The 24,288-nt window shown below is 40.3% G+C and overlaps 1 protein-coding gene across 4 annotated transcripts in view; it reads right to left on the bottom strand.

Annotated features, from left to right (window-relative positions):
• Nucleotides 1-956: 956 nt before the first annotated feature.
• The window catches only part of SIGIRR (single Ig and TIR domain containing), a 41,889-nt gene continuing 18,557 nt past the window's right edge, over nucleotides 957-24,288 (bottom strand). For 3 of the 4 annotated variants that reach the window (XM_083348998.1, XM_083349000.1, XM_083348999.1), the window contains exons 4-11: nucleotides 23,903-24,033; nucleotides 21,659-21,802; nucleotides 20,999-21,142; nucleotides 19,496-19,595; nucleotides 18,705-18,855; nucleotides 8,028-8,202; nucleotides 3,240-3,322; nucleotides 957-1,409 (exon numbers count right to left, since the gene is read on the bottom strand). In XM_083348998.1, the coding sequence (XP_083205124.1) occupies nucleotides 1,122-1,409; nucleotides 3,240-3,322; nucleotides 8,028-8,202; nucleotides 18,705-18,855; nucleotides 19,496-19,595; nucleotides 20,999-21,142; nucleotides 21,659-21,802; nucleotides 23,903-24,033 (1,216 nt within the window). In that variant the 3' untranslated portion in view covers nucleotides 957-1,121. Of the gene's footprint in view, nucleotides 3,323-8,027; nucleotides 8,203-18,704; nucleotides 18,856-19,495; nucleotides 19,596-20,998; nucleotides 21,143-21,658; nucleotides 21,803-23,902; nucleotides 24,034-24,288 lie in introns of all 4 variants that reach the window. The other variant, XM_083349001.1, reaches the window with a different exon arrangement.

Raw genomic sequence — 24,288 nt, 5'->3', positions numbered from 1 at the left:
TTTAACCTAATAGAATTCAGGTATGTGCTGCTTGAATAATTTTGCAGAATGCTCCTCTCTTTCAGCCAATGTTTTTTTTTAATAAATGGGACTTAGTACCATATCCTGGCTGTTTCTTGATCAACAATTTACTTGGCTTCGACATGGAGCAAAATAGGTGTTTCCAGTCCCTTCTTTTTGCATTCTGTGCTCATGTTGCATTATCTTATGTTACATTCTAATCTCTTGTATCCCTCAACTTACACCAGACATCTTCAAACTTCCCTTTGACTTCAGATTGAAGTCTAGATTGAAAGAGGAAGAACATGCCAGCAAACATTTTCTAAACTTTGATATTTCTGGAGAAAAGCAATCACAAATGGATTCAGATGGAATTTCAGCCAGTTAAAGCAAGACAGAAGTGGGCCTCAAACTTGGTCTGATTTTATAGGCCATATGAAATGGACTAACACAAAATAACATTAATATGCTTGGTAATGATGTTCTTTACAAACATTTATTGAAAATATCATTTTGATATAAAAAGAAACAGAGGCTCTCATTTGTAATCTTTTTTAACCCCTTCTCTCAAGATAGTTTTGAGGATTCCCATTAGTTATGTCCTGGAAGTCACTTCTATCCTTGCTTGAAAAAGCTGCCATTTTTTCCCCTCAGTTCAGCTTTGCTCTCTTGATATTCATGAAAAAAGATGGCTTCAGTTTTGATTCTGAGACCAAAGCCTGGTAAGCTATCAATCACATCTGCCTATATTAGAAGGAAATGGGCAGCAGCTGGTTAAAATTCCAACACTTTATTTGCATTCCAATCTTTAAAGCAGGGGTCTTCAAACTTGGCCCTTTTATGACTTGTGGACTTCAACTCCCAGAATTCCTCAGCCAGGGTGCCCTGCCTGAGGAATTCTGGGAGTTGAAGTCCACAAGTCATAAAAGGGCCAAGTTTGAAGACCCCTGCTTTAAAGTAATAATAGCTGCCTTTTGACTCAAATGTGCCCTTTTTTTCTGAAAAGGCAACTGGACAGTTTTTTGGAGGAGGAAGAGGAAGGAGAGGAAGAGGAGGGAAAGGAAGAGGAAGGAGGGAAGAGGAGGACGACGTGGTGGTGGTTTCGGTACTCATCCAAGAAGCTAAATGTTTTCTTCTTCCTCGTCAAGGAAAAATAGCCCAGTTGCCTTTTGAAAAAAAGCACCTTTGAGACCCCTATGAGCTGGATGATTGAGGAAACTCCACAGGCAGCTGCCTTTTGAATTGCATAAACCAGTACTTAAGCACAGTCTAAGATTGGCTTCTTGAAATGTTCCTGTGGTTCTTGGTCCCTTGATACAGAGAAATTTGCCTGAAGAAAATTGGTATAGAATATTGGACAATCCTTTTCCAACAAGAAAACGAGGAAGAAGAATTGTCATTACAATGATCTAAAAACAAAGAAACGCTAGATCAAGCACCATCACTGTAATATCAGTGCAAGATTAACTTTGCTGCTCTCTGAATTAACTTTCTCCCCCCCCCCAGTTTAATTTGGATGAAACTTGGGCAATTTCAATATGCCTCTCAAGATTCTATGCTTACTCAACTGCTTAGAAGAGTTAGTCCTAATTTCGGCACTTTCAAATTTGGGGAACTTGAGCAACTGTTCGTGATCCTAAGAGGAACCTATCCCAATGTGTTTGAATTCTTGATACTCCATTTGTTTTACACATTTTGACATCATATTTGCCCATCTTCTGCATTCAGATTTTTTCCTCTTTTTTTGGTCTCTCTCTCAGCCCCATTTCTGCATCCCTTCTCTGTTTCCCATGGAAGTGCCCTTTCCCCTAGCAATAGGCGTCTAAGATATTTTTCTCTTTTTTTTTCCTTTCAAGTTATTACTGGAACTAACTTGGATACATTATAGATATTTTCCCCTTGGGGAAAAAAGGAAGTCTACCAGTGCAATTGAGCAAGAGATTTCTGAATTCAGTTTCTGTACTGAAATATGTCAGGCTGTCTTAGAAAATCCCAACAAGCATAATGGTTTTTAGAAGGTACTGAAATCAATCTTACATATAATCTGCATCTTCATAACCACACTGCTATCCCCTCTCTTTCCCCTTGCGTCATCCCAATTCAGTTACTGCCTGCATCTTATGTGACCTGCAGTTTATGAAAGATTTCAGAATAGGCCTTCATACAATATATGTTCATCTGAAAAGGTGGTACCAAACACCTTCCATGTTTCGGCTATCAAAGACTAAGAATGCTTGAAAAGATCAATAAAATCAATCTAGCACCCTCTAGAGGCGTTTCAATTGCAACCTACAAAATTCCTAATCAAGAATGCCACCGCCTACTTAGATAGCATTATATAAAGAATAAAGAGCAATACTATTCCATTAGCCTAAAAAAAAATTCTGTGCAAGTCTGCATCTCTTGGTGCTAGCATATACTAAGGTGCATTTTCAAATTTACATGGAAATAAGTACAAGTGAGGGCTTTGTTATTTTCTTTCAAAGAAAATCAAAGCTCTTTTTCATTTAGAAACCTGCCATTTTTTGCAGTTTTCTAGCAAGAAGGAGTCTCAGATCTCCTTAGTGTTGATATAAATCCAATTACACTAATAATGTTTAGCTATTAGTCTTCACTTCTCACATATCAACACCTGCCTGGAGATGTTAGCAGTAACTGAAAAGCTTGCCAAGCCTGTTGCTTAGATAAGTCCCAGCATTGTAACCTGATGCAAGATAATCATCTGAAATTGTATGGCACTATTGGTGTATAAGATAACCAGATGTTCTCCAAAACTTTGCATTCTCCCAATGGTTAATGCCTATAGAATCACGTAGGAGGTTTAAAGTTCACTTTATTCAATTGCCCTATTTAATGCAGTGGCCAACAGAAGGATGCCAAGCCTCTGCTGTTTTATTCCTATCTTCTGAAGTCTATTCATATTTTTGTGTCATCTGAACATTTCTTTCACTGCTATCCTTTATCTAGGTTAGGGAAAGACATTTTGGAAAGTATTAAGACCAGGTCAGAGTTCTGTAGTACTTGTTGGACAGTTCTGGATTAGAGAGATTAATTGAGCAAATTGTCCTTGCCAAGGAATACCAGGCTTGTAAAAATTATCATTTTCACAGGAATATCTTTAGCAAGCCTTATATATCATCTTCGGTCACTAAGCAGTAAAAGTCTGTCCTTGCATCATAGTTGCGAGATCCCAGGTCAGAAATGTCTATCTCATTCTTCTGGTTTTCCTCAAGCCGTACCTCTTCCATTGCTCCGAGACATGGACCATCAGGAACAATCCTATCAAGTGGTGGTAGAGCTTGGATAATTGGTCTCCGAATTACTGTAGGGCAGAAAAGAATAATGGGATAATATTTCCAAATGTTCACACAAGACTAGTTAGTTTGAAGTAACAGAGCACATTATAATTTCTACAAAATATTCAAAGTGAAGCTACATCTAATACCGAACCCATTCAATACCATTTTAAGTAGCTTACTTTCCAACAAGTTATACATTGTTCTGGATCTAATACTTCTGCAAAATGCTATTAAGTCAGTGTAATGATTAAATTACATGAAATCCAAGAAATCTATGACTGGGGGGAAATTCTACTGGAGGAAATGAATTAAAATGATATCTGATCAATACTTCAATCAAAGCTTGGATCCTGTGAGAGAACTCCAATTACAGACCTCTACGTTTTCACATGGTTTGATCTTCAGTTGGTAGTTTTAGACTTACTCTGCATGTTTTACCTCAAAATATGCCTTCGCTTGGCATAGACAGTAGTAAACGGGCTGATTTTTCAACCAATAGGAAACTGGAGAGACGTTTAAAGCTATAATGAATTTGTTAATTAAATTTGAAAATAACAAATTGGTTCCTCTCGTCACTAATTTGTGGTTATAACTTTCAACTAACTTCCAGTTATACATTTATGGTATGTTGATGTGTTAACAATAGCAAGTGATATTGCTCTGCATGTATTATCAAGACCTGTATTATCAAGGATAGAAATGCAGTCCTTTTCAAAATTTGTCAACCCAGATTTGAGGATTTACACCAAGCTCAGGATCATGGGAGGGGAAGGAGATGGCAATGATGTTTTGTGACAACTTATATGATTAGAAGCTGATTTTCATTGTCAGCATGCAGGTGCACATCTGTTAGGTTGTGTTATAGGGAAAGAATGGGAATCCTTCTGATTACCAGTTGTCAGTGCATATTTGCCAAAAACAAAAAGAACTAATTTTATCAACTTTTCTTTTAAACTTGATAACCTGTTGAGTAAAATGTGGGAGAGTTGTAGATAAATACATCTAGATTTCAACAAAACATCCAACCAATGCCACGTAACATTCTGAGAAGCTAGTGAAGTAAAAGCTGAATGACATAAGCATAAGTGGAGGCATAGCTGTCTCAGAAAGTGCAATCCAAGACTGCTCATCAAGCTGGAGTGTCCTTAAGGATGAGAGTCCTTATAGACTGGAGCGAGGGATCAAGATGGGTACCACAAAATTCAGCCTGAGATCCTTTATAATACAATATTTCTGTTAATGACTTGGATCAAGAAGTGGCAGGAATGTTTATCCAACTTTCATGTGGGAGAAAATTGGATAAGACAGCAAGATGGCAGATATAACATTTCAAAGGAGTGGGCTGAATATAGCCAAAGGAAAGATGCACATGCAAAGTTCTTGTTTTGGAAAATAGAAATCAAGGATACAAATATGTGCTGGGATACCTAGCTTAACAAGAGTATCTTTGAAAAAGGAATTAAAATACAAAAGAATTTTAAACTGGATATGAGTCAATCACATGATATGGCTGGGAAAATAGTAAATGCAATTTTAGTTACAACAGAAGCAGAGTTTCCTAGGATCTATATAAAAATATGCTTCTAGACTCCTCTTCATTTTTATTCAAATCTGGGGAAGTAATTGTTCTATTTTATTCTGCTTTGGTCAGATCTCACCGCAAGTATGCTACTGCAGTGGACACCTTCTGGTTTTAAGAAGGGGTCAAATAAATTGGAAAGGGCATATAGAGAAGGGTAGAATGATCCAGAACACTGAACCTAAATGGAAAGAAGTCAGAGAAGAACTGCAGTGGAGAGGATATGAGAACAGCCTTCAAACACCTAAAGAATATCAAGAGAAGATAATATGTGTTGAACTGTGGGATCCTTGGTGCACTCTGAGCTTGGCTGTTTCCTTGCAGACGTTTCATCTACCAGGGAGTGGGGTTTGCTCCCATTTTATATAAAAATGGCTTGCCCTTTCACTGTTGGCAGGAGTAGCCTTGGCGGACCCTTGACTGTTGTTTATTGTTTGTTTGTCTGAGCTGCTGGTTGCTCGACTGAGGTATTTTTAACTTCTGGATTGTTGATCTAATGTTAACCTTGGTGTTAATCTCTGCTCCTCTGGGTGTTGCTTGCTGGTGAGATGTTTTGGTCTTTTTGTTCCCGCTAGTAGATGGTATTCATAGAGGCACTCTGTTGGTCTTCTGCCTGTTGGTCCTAAATGGTGGCTGTTATAGTCCTCACACTGTATGTTGAAGATGACTCCTGTTGTTTTTTTTCTTCTGGGGCTGCTGGATCTTTGGGTTTATGTAGGGTGTTTTGGATGGCTTTGGTAGGTTTGTGTGCCACGGTGATGCCATGTGGTTGTAATAGTCTGTTGGTCAATGGTGGGGTTCAAATATGTGAACAACCGGTTCTCTGTGTGGATGCCGCTTCCAGAAGTCCATTCTGGGCCTGGGCAACAAAAAATTAGCTACCGGTTCTGCTAAAGTGGTGCAAACCGGCTGAATCCCACCACTGCTGTTGGTGGTTTCTGACATGTTTTTTATACATACAGTAAAGAACGTCATGCATGAGAATATATACCGGTAAGAGTAGCTCAATGCTGGAACCAATTATCCAGAGATTCAACTTCACTGCATATGTTTGACTAAGGCTAGACAGAAATCTGTTAAGCATGCTTTAATTTGAATTCTTGCACTGAGCAGGGCTTGGGCTTGATGGTCTAAAAATATCCCCTTCCAATTCTGATTCGTGCTTCTTATTGCTTTCTTTTTCCCCCCAGTTATGATATATTGGCATATACGACACAGGAAGTCAGAATGTTACTTAATGAAAAGATTATATGCCACCCTCCCATATTGCTACATTAAAATAAATTTATCACAATAATTAAAATGCAATCTCCATCTATCTCTATACCGCTACACAATTTATGGTTACTGCAAATTGTTTTATGGAACGTCCTGCCTTGCTTGCTGATCAGTATTTAATATGAATTTATAAACACATATGGATTAATTAGCATGCAGTAAACTGTGCCCCAGTATGCTAAGGAGGTTCACTGTCTGTCATACATTGACCTTTACACAGACTGAGGCCAGGGGTGCTTGGGAAAGCAGGGCTGGCTAAACTAATGCCATTCTACATCAGCCACCATTAGGTCATTTGGAAGTCATCGAAACAGCAAACAATGGAGCTGAGAGTTGTCATCAATCAAAACATATTAAAATATTAGGCAAACATGTCCTAATGTAAATACCATGAAAGTTAAGTACTTTAATTCATGTGATTTAAACCTAACTGTGCAAACCTGGACTGGAAGAAGAGAAAATTTGAGTTAAAAATAATTGGACAGCCTTCCATTCTCAAGGGATACATACTTTTTCACTTGTCTCCACTGTAACCTCTTGCGAATGAATGGGGAAAAAATCTGTTTATTAGGAGCAAAATAATTTTTAAAAAGCACAGACAGGAGTCATGTTCAACTCTCTGCAAAAAGCCCCATTGGGTCCCTTGGACGTGCATGATCTTGGACGTGCATGGTCTCCATCAGAGCAAGAGAATTACCCCAAAATAAGTGCAGTCAAGAGCATACAGCTACTTTCTAGCAATGTGCAAAAACAGAAGGCTTGTACCAGACAAGCCAAAGCAGCTTCGTTAGCCAAGATGCTACCATCATCTAGAGAAACCAACAGATGTACCTATTCATTTGGGAGAAGAAAGCTGGCTGGCTTCACTCATTTAGTTCATACCATTTCCCTGCAAACTGCTCTCCCCAGCACATGAGTCTTCAGTTCCTAAAGCTATCTCACTCTGTCTGCCATTTCCAGGCAAGAAATTACTTCTCTGCTTCGTATAAACAGTTGACTACGTATCTATTTGAGTGAGGGTCTGTCTTTTTCATAGATGGTGTCACTTATATGGCCATCTGCTCAAAATGATGGGTTTAGCCAGACTACCGAACTCATTTAAGTCTGTGTGAAAGCCTTATGTCTTGACCCACTAATGTTTATAGTTGCCTACTATAATTGATACTTTGGCAATTCCATTTTTTCTTTCTTTCAAGCATTAGTCCCAATTGTCAAGCCTTTTCATGGAATAACTAAAGAAAGGAAAGTACGGCCCCAGCAGAATCGGTATGATTAACTATCAACTATGTCACGTTGAGATTCAAGGTACTGGTTATGACCTACAAAGCTCTACATGGCATGGGTCCGGAGTACCTTAGAGAGCACCTGCGGCCGGCATCAACTTCCCTCTGCCCAGTGCGCTCCCACAGAGAGGGCCTCCTCAGGGTGCCGCCGTTCAGAGAATGCCGTCTGGTGACCCCCAGGGGGAGGGCATTCTCTGTGGGTGTGCCTGACTTGTGGAACCGTTTACCGGTTGAGCTCCAGATGGCTCCCGACCTTCGCTCCTTCCGACGCGACCTAAAAACCTATTTGTTTGAACAAGCCGGCCTGGTCTGATGGGTTTTGTTTTAATTATTGTTTTAATGTAATTTATTTTCTGCATTTGGGCACTAGGGTTTAATTTGTTTTTAATTTCTGTATTTTGGATATTTTGGTATTTATGTCCCGGTTCACCGTCCTGAGTCCTTCGGGAGAAGGGCGGTATACAAATCAAATCAAATCAAATAAATAAATAAATAAATAAAATAAATATTTGTGCCCCAGAAAGAACTCGCTTCAGAGTCATTCCGTTAAGAAACAGGGACAGAGCTAATATGATATTGTGTTATTACCAATGTCTCCTTCAGGGTGAGAGTCCCCCTGGAATTCTGGATAGTTGCTATGGAGAATCAGCATTGGATCCTTGTCTTCCTGAAGATAGGTTTGAGGATCCCCCCTGAGGCCTTGAAAAGATACTTTCCGTGGCAAGGCGAGGCACAGTTCCTTCCAGAAATCTGATGAAATTGCCTAGAAGCAGGGGATAGGGGAAAAAAATTGTCATATGCTCACCCTCATATGTAGTCTTTTCTGTAATATATCACAATAACCTGACTTGAGAGCGTAGAAACAGTGTCTGGCTTCCAAAGGACTGAAGGAGGGAGATAAAAAGCCTGTTACTGGGAATAGTTTTCTGAGTAATATCTACATTCAGCTTCGTTTCATCTCTGAGATGAAACATCCTGCAAAACCAGAGAAGACTGGTGTTAGCTGCCAAACTTACTTTTTCTTTTTAACGTAAAATTTTTAGTGCAATTGTATATTCTGTGTGTGTGTGTGTGTGTGTGTGCGCGCTTTAAGCCATTTTTCCCCCTTCATCATTGTAAAGAAAAAACAGAAGAATATATGGATATATCAAGGGGTGTCTCAAAAACTGTATGGAGATCAAGCAGACAACAGCTTTGCAAAAATTCCTTTCCCTATCCTGCTATTTATGGACAATCTGACTTTCTTGCCATGAATGAGACGACTTACACAAATCCACCATTCAATTTTCTGCCAGCTATGTTCCTGCTAAATGATTCCAGTTCTATAGACATAACAACTTTTGATGCAACAAGTGACTTCATACAATCGTATAAGATTAAAGGTAAAGGTAAAGGTTCCCCCGCACATGCGTGCTAGTCGTTTCCGACTCTAAGGGCCAGTGCTCATCTCGGTTTCAAAGCCGAAGAGCCAGCGCTTGTCCGAGGACATCTCCGTGGTCATGACTAGACGCCAAAGGTGCATGGAACGCTGTTACCTTCCCACCGTAGTGGTCCCTATTTTTCTACTTACATTTTTTACATGCTTTCAAACTGCTAGGTTGGCAGAAGCTGGGACGAGTAACAGGTACTCACTCTGTTACACGGCACTCGGGATTCGACCCACCAAACTGCCGATCTTCTGATCGACAAGCTCAGCGTCCTAACCCACTGAGCCACCGTGTTTCTCATATAAGATTTAAAAAGTAAAGGTTCCCCCGCACATGCGTGCTAGTCGTTTCCAACTCTAGGGGCCAGTGCTCATCTCCATTTCAAAGCCAAAGAGCCAGCGCTTGTCCGAGGACATCTCCGTGGTCATGTGGCCGGCATGACTAGATGCCAAAGGCGCACGGAACGCTGTTACCTCCCCACCGTAGTGGTCCCTATTTTTCTACTTGCATTTTTACGTGCTTTCGAGCTGCTAGGTTGGCAGAAGCTGGGACGAGTAACAGGCGCTCACTCTGCTACGCGGCACTCGGGATTCAACCAGCCAAACTGCCGACCTTCTGATCGACAAGCTCAGCATCCTAACCCACTGAGCCACCGCGTCCCTATTTGGGTAACATTGATTACAATTGTGGAGGAGGAAGTGAAATTGAAACACTGTGATGTGTATAATGTAAGCACCACTTCTCAGTCAACTGCAGAACTAATAGAAGTTCTTGCCAACTTTACTATATTTTCAGACACACGGAGGCATCAGACACCTTCCTGGAGGGTCTATGACAATCTGCTGTGGCCAACTCGCCATGGCCAATTCGCTGTGGAACAACTCGCCATGGCCAACTCGCCACAGGACAACTCTTTGCTGGCCGAAAGTTACACTAATAGCAAAGAAATGGTGGAACAGAATCATTAAAGAAAAGGTGCAAAAGGAGGGACAGAATGAAGTGTAATCAACAAAAATCAAAATATTTTTTATCTTAAATAATTAAGTAGAATTGTCAAATTGTTCCGCACTGAGTTGTCCCATGGCAAGTTGGCTGTGGAGAGTTGTCCTACAGCAAGTTGGCCATGGTGAGTTGGCTGTGGCAAGTTAAGCTGTGGCAAGTTGTCCCATTCCCTCCCAGGATGTGGCCCTCCCTTTGTCTTTTTCATTATTTACTTTAGTATCACTGATCTACTGCTGCACCTTCCTTGAAAAGAAGTTGGGATGAGTTGAGACACAGAAAAAAATAGACAAGATTGTTTATAGCCGTCATCGGCTGAGGCAAAATGAAACTACATAAATAATGAACAGCCACACTGTACAAACCTATAGGACAAATGTACACATACATACAAAGGAAACATGAAAATATTGCAGCGTCTCAGGTTACGGAAAGCTTTTCCTGTATGAATACCCCATATATTTCTAGAGTTCTCATTCTAAACAAGGCAGAGGTGGTGCCAGATTCTCCTTCTCCCCTGCTCTTTCCATCTCTTGTCCCTGTGCAGGGTATTAGGTTCCATTATGTCCAGCCAGGTGCCTTCATCTCCTACTCATCAATAATGTCTGCCTCTAGGAAAGGTAAGATAATCCCAACTGTTCAAGATATTTGGGGGGAAATATCCTTCAATCAGTGCATGGTACTTTTAGGATGAAAAATCTCATTACTGATCTAGGAAATGCTCTTAGACTATCTAATGAAGGTTAAGAACACAACAGCCTTTTCTAGGCATGACAAAGGCTCCCTTTTTCCAAAAATCTGGGAATAAACAATTGCAAAATACATTTATTCACTGAATATTAGCAGCACTTCTATATCTCAAAGATGTTACTGTACTACATGATAGTTTATAGTATGGTTAGCTGCAAGGATTTCAGCTGTCTGATAACCTATGCTGAAGACATTCTTAAGGAAGAACATAAGCAATAATATTAACAGGCTGTGTAGCTTTGTGCACACACACATCCCACCAAAGCCTTGCTGTGCTGCCTCATCATGGGGAGTAGGGAATATTGTTCTTGAGAAGGATGAGTGAAAATGTTGGGAGTATATATCAAGAGTACAGTATATACTGTATTCCTAGCAGTGTCATCCAAGGCATGAAGGTCATCCCAGCTGCCCAATTAAAGCAAGCAGGAACCTATATGGGCAATATAGGAAGATGCTGGAGGCAGAAGCTCACTTTAGTGACAATGTTAAGGCATCATTTCATGCTGTACAGGACATACACGTAGTCCTCAGGTTACAAAGGCAACTGGAGTTTAAATTTCCATTGCTAAGTGATGCAATCATAAAGCATGATGCCATGTGACCACAAGGCTTAGCAATGGACACTCCTTTAATATAACAATCATCCAAATTGATGCTCCAACCACTGATACAGAAAACAAGGAGATTGATTGCATCAAGTTCAATTTAAAATTGTCAGAACATGCAAGCAAACTTGCCATTAGAGACTGGAATACCAAAGTTGGAAACATTAAAAAGAAAAAATGTAGTTGGAATGTATAGCTTAGGAAACTAAAATGAAGCAGGAGTCTGACTTATCAATGTCAGTGATGCCAAGGAATTCTTCATAGCCAACACCGCCTTCAAATAACCCAAATGATGCTTACATAAATGGACACCTCCATCAGATGTGCATAAAATCAAATTGATTAAATTATTACTGAAGTAAGATGGAAGAGCTAAATTGAACAATCTTTCAAGAAATACACTGCAGACAAGCACTTCGTAAAGTAGCCACGAAGGCCTTGGGAAAGATATTCAAATGCTGTGATGTGTCTATAACACTTAACAAAGATCAGAATTGTGCAAACTGTGGCAGGCCCTCTATGGAAACAAAAGTTGGGTTTGAAAAAGCAGGACAGGAAGAATATTGATGGTTTGAACTTTCATTGGAGAAGATACTTGAGGGTACTGTAGACAACCAATAAAACAAATACATGGATCACAGAGGAAAATCAACCCATAATTCTCATTCAAAGCACAAATGAGCAGGCTCTTTTCAAAGCACAAAAAGACCCAGCTCTTTGGAGAAGGCTTTCATGCTGGGAAAGGTGGAAGGAAAATTAAAATGAAAAGATGAAGGGACTCAGTTACAGAAATGATGTTTGCACTGTTAGAAGACCTGAAAAACCTGGTTAGGGAGAGGTCATCATGGAGAAAATCCATCTATATACTTTGCTAAGCATTGACAACATGTAATATGCATGTAATATGTCAACAAGCTGGTATAGGTAACAGAACAAGAGTATTATACTGAATTCACTGCCTTAAAAAAATGCAGACAGCTTTTTCTTGGTGATTATAATAGGAAAATAGCAATCCTATTCATTAAGGGCAAATTTGTTAAGAAGTTGGAATAAAAGGGCAGCAATGCATAATTATGACAGAAAGTAAAATATAACTAGGTATTAAACATAAGAAAATATGTTGCTCATTTACTGATATTTCTAAATTGAATAGGAACAGTGCATTAATCTTTCGTTCTGACTCTCCTTGTATGAACAAGAGAAGTAGGCTGCCACTCTGATCTTAATCAGAGTGGGGCTCCAGATTTGGCTCTTTTTCCCCCCTTATCCCGAGAGTAAAGCAATTATACTGAAAGTATGCAATTTGAGTATATCACTCTCAATAAAATTACCAAATAGTAATTGATGTTGGTATTAGAAAGGTTCCTTTAGAATGTATTTCAGCTGATTAAAATTGTCGGTCTGATTCAAAGTCCACAAAAGCTGCATCAATTTATTTATGTTAAAATACATTAAATAAGCAAGTACAAAACTGGTCTCTAATTTTGAGCCATGAGGTCATTCTCCGGCAGTTTCATCACACAATAGGACCCATTCCTCATAAGTAAGTGAGAAGTATTTCACTTATATTTTTAAAACATATCTCTTACACTCACTGGTGTATAATTTATTAATCCCCTTTTTTGAAAACTGGGATCAGTGTTCTCAGAACTTATCTTGACGCAACGCAACCCTTTATATTTATTGAATGGAATGATTTAACCATGATAGAAAACCTTCCATCAAATACACTTTAAAATCTCTTGAGATAATTTCCTCTTGCGCTTTCTCATTTTGAGAAGAGATGTTAAATGAGAGCTTTACTTTCAGTATTGGGGGGGGAACACCCAAAACAGGAGCCCCAGCTACTGACCAGGACTTAGGGGACAGTGAATGTGTCCAGATGGCCCCTCTCTCTCTGGTCACTTGCAGGCCTCTGAATGCTGGGTCATGAAAGGACAGCAAAGGAAACACTCAATGTTTTAATTCACCCGGGGACAGCTAGAGCTGTGGTGGCAAACCTATGGCACGCGTGCCAGAGGTGGCACGCACAGCCCTTTCTGTGGGCACGCGCACCGTCGCCCCAGTCCTAGGCCTTCAGCTGGGTTTTATAGAACCTTGTCGCTTTAGGCCTCCGCCGCCGTGTGCAAAAAAAAAAAGATTCAATCAATCAATCAATTTCAACTTCTCACAGGAAAAAAAAAAGATCTTGCAAAGTTGGAATTGATTAATTGAACTTTTTAGTCCCAACCAGTCTGGCATTACCACCACAGCCATGCCCACCCAATGGGCCATGCCCACCCAATGGGCCACGCCCACCCAATGGGCCACACCCACCCGGCACCCAGTGATACATAAGTGGGGTTTGGGTTGTTATTTGGACACTCGGTCTCGAAAAGGTTTGCCATCACTGAGCTAGAGTCTTGGGGAAACACCCAGAGCGAATAGATAGTGTCCTGGGGAAACACCCAAAAGGGAACATGCTAGCTACTTCTGCTTTCTAGTTTCTTATCTATAGTGTGCCAGCCTTAAGGGGCGAAGTCTTAATCTTATGTGTGTCAGCTTTGCTGGGTGAATTGCTTATATAACCAAAATAGGTGTAAAAATAAGACATCTTTGCTATTTGGTGCTTTTCATCCTTTTAGAGAAACCCGTTTCTATTCAGCTGAATAAATACGTACTTTTGAAGGCAAATTCTGGTTTCCTGTATTTTGTTATTGAGCAAAACCTCAGAACCTGCACATCACAGCCATTAAGATCAGAGTGATAGCCTGCTTCCCTTGTTCATATAAGGAGAGTCAGAATGAAAGATTAACACACTGCTCCTATGCGATTTAGAAATATCACTAAATGGGAAATTTATTCAAGTTTGTATAGCTTTCATGCACTGACTGCAAACTGCAGAGCCCTCCCATGTCAGATTTGGACGGAATTTTTCAGGTAGCAGCAGTGTTTTTGAAACAGGATTTTTTGTTGTTGGTAGTTACTATTGCAGGAGAGGCAGATAATTTCTACAGTCGTGGTTTTAATTTCCCTCATAGCTTTTATTTACTTATTTAGGATTCTTTATAATGTAAATTAAATCATGCTGGTCTTCTAATTGGTGATAATTTAGGAGCCTTTGATTTTAGTTAGTCTACAATTTATCAGGATCTGAATATGTTAAGCCTCAACAATGGCAAAAGCATTATTGCTCTCTTACATATTGAAGTTTTGTCTCCATATACTGGTGAAATGAAAGGTCCACCATTTTGTCATTAATGGAAATGTGTGTGTGTGTGTGTGTGTGTGTGTGTGTGTGTGTGAAATTTTTAAGATGAATTTAGCAGCATTTATCACAGAATATCTGTGTAAACATAGTTCAACCATCAGGAAATGATTCCTTGTCAGTGATGTTCATGGTTAATATGTGCATACTGAATAGAAGCAACAAGGATTATGTGACTGAAAATGTCATTTTCCCCAGGAACATCACTTATTTTGGTATAGATTTAAAAAGCACAATGGGCACTAACGAACAAATATAGTACAGATCACCTTTCCTGCTAGTTCATGTGACCCAAATCTAAAAACAAATTCATGTCAGAGTAAGAATTGAGATCTCACAATTGTGGAAAAATTACACAAAGATCACCTTGTGATGATTTCCAGATTCTGGCCAGTCCTACGTCCCTATGGCTGACAGGCTTCTATGTTTCAATCAGCTACCATGACAGAAAATAGAAATAATCACTCTCTATGACTGTGAAAGCATTCACACATGGAAAAAAACCCCGAAATGAAACAATGTCCTCTCCAGATTTTAAATGCACCTCTATTGTATGCATAAAAGAGAAAGCCAGTCTCTCCAGAAACTGCATACTAAGAATGAAAGAAGATCCCCTTTTCCTAGGAACGTAACATTAAATGAAAGGACAGGCAGTCTTTGACTTACAACCATTCATTTAGGGACTATTCGAACTTAACAACAGCCCCTGAAAAAAGGGGCTTATATGCGTCTTTCATGCTTACAACTATTGCAACATCCCCAGGAGCTCATGAACAAAATTTAGGATGCTTGGCAACTGGTTCATATTTATAAGGGTTGCAATGTCCGGAGAACATGTGATTGCCTTTTGCGACCTTCTGACAAGCAAACTCAAAGGGAAAGCCAGATTCACTTAACAACTGTGTTACTGGATGAAGCGGATTATCTAGACCCGTACCAATCGGGCTTCAGACCCGGGTACAGCACGGAGACGGCATTGGTCGCACTGGTGAATGATCTCTGGAGGGCTCGGGAGAGAGGATACTCCTCTGTTCTAGTCCTATTAGACCTCTCAGCGGCTTTCGATACCATCGACCATGGTATCCTGCTGCGGCGTCTCAGGGGATTGGGAGTGGGAGGCACGGTTCTTCAGTGGTTCTCCTCCTATCTCCTGGGACGCTCGCAGTTGGTGTTGGCAGGGGGGCAGAGGTCGACCGCGAGGCCTCTCGCTTGTGGAGTCCCTCAGGGGTCGGTCCTCTCGCCCCTTCTGTTCAACATCTACATGAAACCGCTGGGTGAGATCATTCATGGTTTTGGAGTTGGGTATCATCAGTATGCTGATGATACCCAACTTTTCATTTCGACCCCAAACCACCCCAGTGATGCCCTCGACGTGATGTCCCGGTGCCTGGAGGCGGTCCGGGTCTGGATGGGGAGGAACAGGCTTCGTCTCAACCCTGACAAGACGAAGTGGCTGTGCGTACCGGCATCTCGGGATATTCAGGATATCCCACCCCTCATTATGGGGGGTGAGTCATTGTCTCCTGTAGATAGGGCTCGCAACTTGGGAGTCCTCCTAGATTCACAACTCTCCTTAGAAGACCATATTGTAGCTGTGACTAGGGGGGCTTTCACCCAGGTTCGCCTGGTGCGCCAGTTGCGGCCCTATCTAGACCGGGATGCCTTGCGCACGGTCACTCATGCGCTCGTGACCTCTCGTCTTGATTACTGCAACGCTCTCTACATGGGGCCACCCTTGAAGACCACTCGGAGGCTCCAACTGGTACAGAATGCAGCCGTGAGAGTTGTATTGGGGGTCTCCCGATACTCCCATGTAACACCTTTGCTCCGCGAGCTGCATTGGTTGCCAGTTGTCTTCCGGGTGAGGTTCAAGGTGTTGGTAATGACCTACAAAGCCCTCCATGGCATGGGTCCAGAATACCTTGGGGAGCACCTGCAGCCAGCGTCAACTTCCCTCCGCCCAGTACGCTCCCACAGAGAGGGCCTCCTCAGGGTGCCGCCGGTCAAAGAATGCCGACTGGTGGCCCCCAGGGGGAGAGCGTTCTCTGTGGGTGCACCGGATTTATGAAACCATCTTCCGGTTGAGCTCCGGATGGCGCCCGATCTCCGCTCCTTCCGGCGCGACCTTAAAACCCATCTCTTTAAACAAGCGGGCCTGGCCTGATGGGATGGGGTGGGATTTTTATAAATGACTTCAATTTTAAATTTGTATTATTTATGGGCATTGTTTAATCATGTTTTAATAATTTTAATTTTTGTATCTAATTTTTATGTATTGCCCTGTTCACCGCCCTGAGTCTCTTGAGAGAAGGGCGGTATATAAATTAAATTAATAAAATAATAAATAATAATAAATAAATAATTTAACAACTGCAGCAATTCACTTGATGGCTGTGGCAAGAAATGGGGCAAAAGTCACTTAACGCTCTTGCTCAGCAACAGAATTTTTGGGCTCAATTGTGCCCATAAGTGGAGAACTACCTGTTTATAAATAAATGTTGTCAGACTTCTATCCAATCATGGAATAAAGCATTCTGTTCAACCCCTGTCCCCCCCCACACACACACTTTGTAGAGAAATCCAAATGAAAGCATTCCTGGCAGGTAGCAGTCTAGCTTTCAACACATCCACTGCAGGAGAACTAAACTTTCCATGGTTCCCCCCCCCTTTTTTTTGAGAAACTGGTCCTCTTTTTATTTCTTATATATGCTTCAAATATGTGAACAACCGGTTCTCAGTATGGATGCCTCTTCCGGAAGTCCATTCTGGGCCTAGGCAACAAAAAATTAGCTACCAAAGTGGTGCGAACCGGCTGAATCCCACTACTGCCCCCCTCCACTTATTGGAATTATTTGCATTGGATCTTTTAATGTATTCATTTTTGAATTCCTTCCTGAGCTCCTTTTCCCAATTAATTCCCATTTGGCAAGAAAATAATTTCCTGAGCCTCTCAAACAGCAGCCCAGCTCATACAATTTAGTTCTGGCACAGATCAGGAAATACTACATGGAAAATTTAAATTATGGAATAGCACCCAGATTAGCATAGATTAACTGCTAGGTGTGTAACATCAGACCAGCAATCAAGTAAGCAATACCCCAATTAAGAAACTGCCAAAGAAGCCAACAGTAAACAGCCCAACCAAAGAATTTTTTAAGACCACCCCCACCAACACTGACATGGAAAGCCACTAGAATATAAAATGATAGCAAACTGCACTCCTTACTAGCACTGATGATGTTACCTAGTTTGGGTAATGAAACGTCTGCAAGAAAACAAGGAAGCTCAGAGAGCACCAAGGACCCGGATTTCAACCTGAACTACAGATATTCTCCTGTATTAATAAGGATTGTTTCAAATACTCAAGTTGTACTAAGCTCATGTAAAATTATTTTCATATCTCAAGAAAAGTTTTCATCCCTCCTTCAATAACCCAATGAAAAAAGACCTCATGTTATTATCCATTTACCACTGATATGTAAACAGAAATAAGTCTTAATAATAATATACATTTAGTGCTTTTCTACATTCCTGCTTTGAGAATATTTGTGTTTTTTCATCTTCACTAATCCATATTTTTTTATTTGCCTTTGAGCTATCTGTGCGTTAAACATCTTGGGTGAAAAACTGTATGTATTATTAATTTTTATTTTTCCTGGTTTTGGTGCCTCACTATGGATTTTTGCCTGTTTCTTTTAAAGATGAGGCATCATAACATTTTTTTCTTATAATTTTCTGCAGCAGCACTTAAAACAAATTCTATGTATGTATGTATGTATGTAGACAGAGAGAGAGATGTGACTTAAGAAAGATGTGACTTGTCAGCCTCAACAATCTATTTTCTAGTCAACAGGCATTCAGGGTAATCACCTATTGAGCAATGATGGAGAATCTCTACAAATCAAAGTTGAAAACTACAATTCCCAGCATCCACCACTGGCTATGCTGGCAACTGAGACTATTACTTTGGGAAGTTACAGGTTCACCACTTCTGAAATAGTTCATTATGAAAAGTTACACAATTAAGAAATGTTTCTAATTTCTACTCCTACTCCTACTAATTTACTACTACATGAAGTCAAAATCTAGGCTTCAAAGAATAGTCAAAGCTTCTCAATATGCAATGCTATTAGGTAAATACTTAAAGGATTGCCTATGGTCCTTCTCAGGAGAGAAGCTACCTTACACTTAGAATAGCATCTCAAATATTATTTGCAGTCTTTTCCTCCCAGTTTACCATGGAACCAGCATGCCACATCAACAAGGTCACGTTGCTCTTGTGCTGCTTTAGCAAATTAATGGCTGGATGTGCTATGTCTTGATATTGGCTCTCAAAGACAATGAAGATTGGTTTCTGGGACAGTTCCAGCAGTCTCCAAAGACCTTCCCTAAAAAACATAGGCAATGGCTTTACAGAATTCCGAACAAAAGTTGATTTTTAAAATTATTTATAGTGCTCACTCTGTAGGAACACTTACATTTCTTTCATTCATCCAATATATACCACACCCAAGATTCATTAAGCTTAGAAATATGCCAGTTGCTTAAATATCAGAAGCTAATATGTAAAATATATATATTAGTCTCCTAGGTGTCATTTACAAAGATGTAGGAGAGATTTTAGTGGCTTCAATAAGGTGATCTAGGAACCTATCAAAAAAGGGATTGCATGCAAATATCACATTTCTGGTGTCTTCAACTATAGCTTGGAAGACTGACAATCAGCTACATGCACATAATCAGTTGAACAGGATATTTATTGTTTTAGTTTTTCAAGTCAGAGTTTACCTTAACATTCAAACAAAACAGTGAGCTGCAAGAAACTCATGAAACAGATATTGGAAACCAGAATAATAATTAGTTTGAAAACTTGGCTTGGAGGAATCATACAAGAAACAATTTATTAGTTTATGCATCACAGCAAAATGCAGTTTACAAAACAGTACAGCATTTAAAAAAAACAACCCAGACATAATGAGAGAAGGAAGTACACACACACAAATGTTAGAGAAATGATTGTCTGTTTACCTGAAATTATTACACCATTCCTGTTCTAAATATGCATAAGAAAGAACCACAATAAGGCGTCGACATCGGCTAACATTCATAATCAGATCTGCAGAAGGTTCTGGAAAAGAATATTTATTTATTTATTTATTTATCTATCCATTTATTTATTTATTTTCTGAGAAAGGCCAACCCTTTGGGGATTTTTTTGTCATCCATCTTTACCTTATGCAGGACGATAGTATCATTAGCATCCAAATCAAGTCTCATAATTTGGAACTTAACAATGTTGGGATGGAAGATCTCTATCAGATCTCCATCAGAGGAAATTTAAACTTGTTCATCCTGCTCAGTTTTTTAATAGCTCCTGATTCTTTTCACCATGGTATCCTTCAGTAGCATCTCTGTGAAATAAGGTATTCAGGGCATATTGTTAGACTGGCTCTTTTTCTACTTCAGGGCTATTCTTAAAGAGAAATAGCCCTGAGTAACTATATTTTAGTCTGACGACAATTAAGCTGTAAAGTTCCACAGGAATTTATTCTGCTCCCAGTGATATCTAACATTTAGATGAAAACACCAGCAGAGACTTCACCAGTACATTGATAACAGCAGGCTGTATTTCTCTATATTTTTTGAATCAAGAGAATTTGTACAGCTTTTAGACCAATGTCTGAAAGCAGCGTTTGTTTTTTTCAAGAACAGGCAAATAAAGTGAAGCTGAGTCCAGACAATGGTGGCGCACTGCAGAGAGGGTTTCTTGTTTTAGATGGGGGATATTACTTCTTAAGGAGATGATGAGTTTAAGTATACTCCTGGAGCCAATAGTCCAGGATCAATGGAGATGCAGTTACTCCCTTGAAGGAAAGTCTTTTTTTTCTGCTCCATGGTTATCTCTTGGAGAGGGCCAGCCTGGCCACAGCTATTAATACACTAGCAATATCCATTACACACTACCCTGCTTGTTAAAATCTGATGATGCTCTGTTGTTGTTGCTTTATTGCCAGGAGTTTGCTGTAAGGCAGCCAGTTTGGTCTAGTAGTTAACATGGAATATTCAAAGATAAAACACAAGGTCCTGAAAACAAAGACCAACATTTCACTCCAGTATGTCAGCATTCCAAAAAAGCTACTCTGTTATGAACAGGAGGACAAACAAGCAAATTAACTATACTTTTTTTTGTTCACTCAAATCATTCCACAGGACCAAAGTGAATAAACCTAGGCCTTCGTGAGGTACCTCTAAAAGCTTGCTGCTGAAATTTAACAGCAAAATGTTCAAATTGAGGCAAATTATTTAACCCATATTCCATTTGAAGGAAATATTAGAAGTGGTTTGCTTCTGGGAGTCTTCCTGTTTCTACCTTTCTATTCCAATTGATGGGGGGGGGAAACCTCAGTTAATTCCCTCTTGGTGATATCACAGTATCTTTGGATGCCCTCCTGCAATTCTCCATCAATTCAGGAAGCTAGGCTGTAGAGCCAACCTACCAAACACTGCCCTCTTCTTGTGCCTGGTTCTTACCTGAGTTGGGCAGAATGTCCTTCTCGTCTAAAAAGAGCTTGTAACCATAGCGATTCTCCAGCTGCGGCTTCACTATGAAATTCACAAATTTTCTATCATCCACTGAGTCAGCGTAAGATACATAGGCATCATAAATTTTTCCATCTGTAAAAAAAAGCATAGACAAATGCAGTATGCTATACCAACAGATTAATTATTTATTTATTTAAATAATTTTATTTAAAAAAATAAATAAATCCTCATCTAATTCCCATGGTACCTGCAAGCTTTTTGTTGTTGTTGTGGAATTTCAAAATGGGGTGGAGAGGAGGAGTTAACTTTGACCTTTGAATTTGGAATAACCTTGGAAGCAATGTCATATAAATAGATGGAATACCAGGCAAAGTTAAACTGAACAAGAGATACAGGAAATAAAATGCAATAAATTATACATAAGCCAGTTTCCCTCATCTATTGCACAGATCCCTGGATGTCAAGAGACAGCAGCCTGGCACCTGTTGTTGCCTCTGATTATTCCCACTTAAAAGAAAGATATAAAAATATAGGCTTGGTTAGAATTTTAAGATCCCATATAGTTTTCAAAAATCCTTCCTCTCTTATTTCAATGACTTCTCCAAATGTTAAATATTCTGAATCAAGAGGAAAGGGGAAAAAACATACCATTGATTTCTACTTCTCCATAATGATTCCGGTACCAGAGAAGAGCATTCAATCGGCACTTCACATACATTATAGCTACAAATAGCAGGAGTGCTGCAGCAAAAAACGTGGCCAGCACTGCGCCCAAGTGCCCAGCAGTCTCGTCTGAAAAGGCAACAAACAACATTAATTAAAATTTATGGCAAAACAAGTACACTGTAGGATAGAATTAAAAGTGAAAGCTGATTCTATTGGGGGGGAAAATGACACATTGCTGTCTAACTAAAATAACAGCAGCGCAACTACAGAGGCAAGCAGAATTTGAAAAAAGGAGAGTTAAAATTCTCTGTGGTGAGCATTCCTATTCACAAAATAATAAATTAAAAGCCTTCAGATGAAGGATGGATGTGAAGTCAATTTCTGACATTCTTCAAAGTCAAGCTTATCTCGTGAACACTTGTACACAGAAACTGGCTTTTAAGGCTCTTTTTAACACCTGGAAGTTGCAAAAGGATGCTCTAAAAAAGTCTGCAGAATGCTCCTTCAACATAACCTGGTAGAATGTTCAGAGTGACTGAGGAAGCCTCATTGCTTAGAATACCAAAATGTGTTTTGTCCTCCCCCAAACTTAAAAACATGCAGCATGGATGCTACTCAACATTTACATTTTTGTTGAGGAGAAGAAGAAAAATCTTAATTCTGGCCAGTATAAATGGATATGTTCCTTGAAGTAGCCAGGCCAAGTTGAAGCTCAGCTCCTGGAGACTTCATAGTAAAGGTAAAGGTTCCCCCGCACATGCGTGCTAGTCGTTTCCGACTCTAGGGGCCAGTGCTCATCTCCGTTTCAAAGCCAAAGAACCAGCGCTTGTCCGAGGATGTCTCCATGGTCATGTGGCCAGCATGACTAGACACCAAAGGTGCATGGAACACTGTTACCTTCCCACCGTAGTGGTCCCTATTTTTCTACATGCATTTTTACGTGCTTTCGAACTGCTAGGTTGGCAGAAGCTGGGACGAGTAACAGGCGCTCACTCTGTTACGTGGCACTCGGGATTCGACCCACCAAACTGCCGACCTTCTGACTGAGAAGCTCAGCATCCTAACCCACTGAGCCACCGTGCCCCTGGAGACTTCATAGACACACCCAAACAGGGACATTTTTAACAATATGGAAATGAAAGAGTACAGGTTTTCACAGTTGTTACTTATTGGTGCTGACTTTTTGCTAGTTGCACTATGAGCATTTTCAGGCTAATATATTCTGTGTCTCACAAGGCATTACCCTGAAATTATTTTACAGGATGGAAGTGGTTTGCCACTACATTACCTTCTTCCAGAATGTTTTTCAACTTCCCAGCCTACTCTACAACCAAGAAAATTTTGTTGTTACCTGGTGCCATCATGTGGCAATTTCTCTCCTTAGATTCACAGATGATAGCTTGGTACAATACTGCCCTTATACCATGAACTCCTAAGCTAGTGCTGCTTCTCATTCTCAAAAGCCCAAAGTTTAACCCACCCTCTTTTAATTTGAGCACAAATGTCTTTTATTTCCTCCAGGATATTGAGGCTGTATAATATTCCTTTATTCTATTTTACACTCACATGAATCACCAAATAGAAGCAAATAGAAGGCCAGCTCAAATTTTTACACCCCATGTTTTAAACTGCATTAATAATGAAAAAGACTGCATGAATGTTTATTCTATGACTGAACAGCAAATACATCAAATAAATATTTTAATTCGTTAGTTTGTCATTTGATTAACAGAATCAGGAAACTGCTCTTCAGTGGATATATATGATGATAACCTTTTGAACTCATTGCTATAAAACAGGGGTGTCAAACTCAATTTCACTGAGGGCCGCATCAGCATTGCGGTTGCCCTCAGGGGGCCGGATGGGTATGGCCAGGGTGGGCGTGGCCTACTGGGTGGGCGTGGCTAGAATGCGTATGGCCTACTGGGTGGGCATGGCCAGCTGTACATCGTTCGCATCAAGGGTGCCTATGGGGGCCTGGGCAGGAGTGGGACAGATCTGAGGGTCTCTGGCAGAAGGAGGGTCTCTGGGCCAGGGCCAAGGCAGCGGGGGCCGTTCCCTCACTGTTTCCAGGATGGCTTCGTGGGCCACATGAAACCACTTCGCGGGCCGCATCTGGCCCCCGGGCCTTGTGTTTGACATGTCTGCTATAAAACAATGCTATGTACATGTAGCTGCAGTGATAATCCATAGAATCTTTTATGACTATTTTCACAGGCACACTACCTGTTTTTTTCACTGTAAAGAGAGCGGAACTGTTTCTAATGAAACAGGCAAAAACTCCATAATTTTCATCAGAAGTCATGTTCAGTGCTAAAGAACTGGAGATAAATATTTTCGTTTCATTGTCACCGAACCTGGAAAGCAAACAAACAAAAAAGTTAGCTAGGAGCAATTACCAAAACTTAATGTGTCATGGAGCTCCCTTGCCTCTTGGCTGTTTATCTGCCTACCCTCCATCCAAAACCTTCTTCTTGTCCACAAAATCAGAGGTTCAGATGATGGAGACAGCCTAACCAGCACTACTGTGATTCTACATGATAAAAAAATAATTTCTCCAGCCTGAAGAAAAATCCCCCCTTTCCTCAGGAGCATTGATCAATGCAAGCAAA

This window comes from Vipera ursinii (assembly GCF_947247035.1).
Source record: "Vipera ursinii genome assembly, chromosome: 1".
Taxonomy (NCBI): Eukaryota; Metazoa; Chordata; class Lepidosauria; order Squamata; family Viperidae; genus Vipera; species Vipera ursinii.
This window is presented reverse-complemented; position numbering and strand designations above follow the sequence as displayed.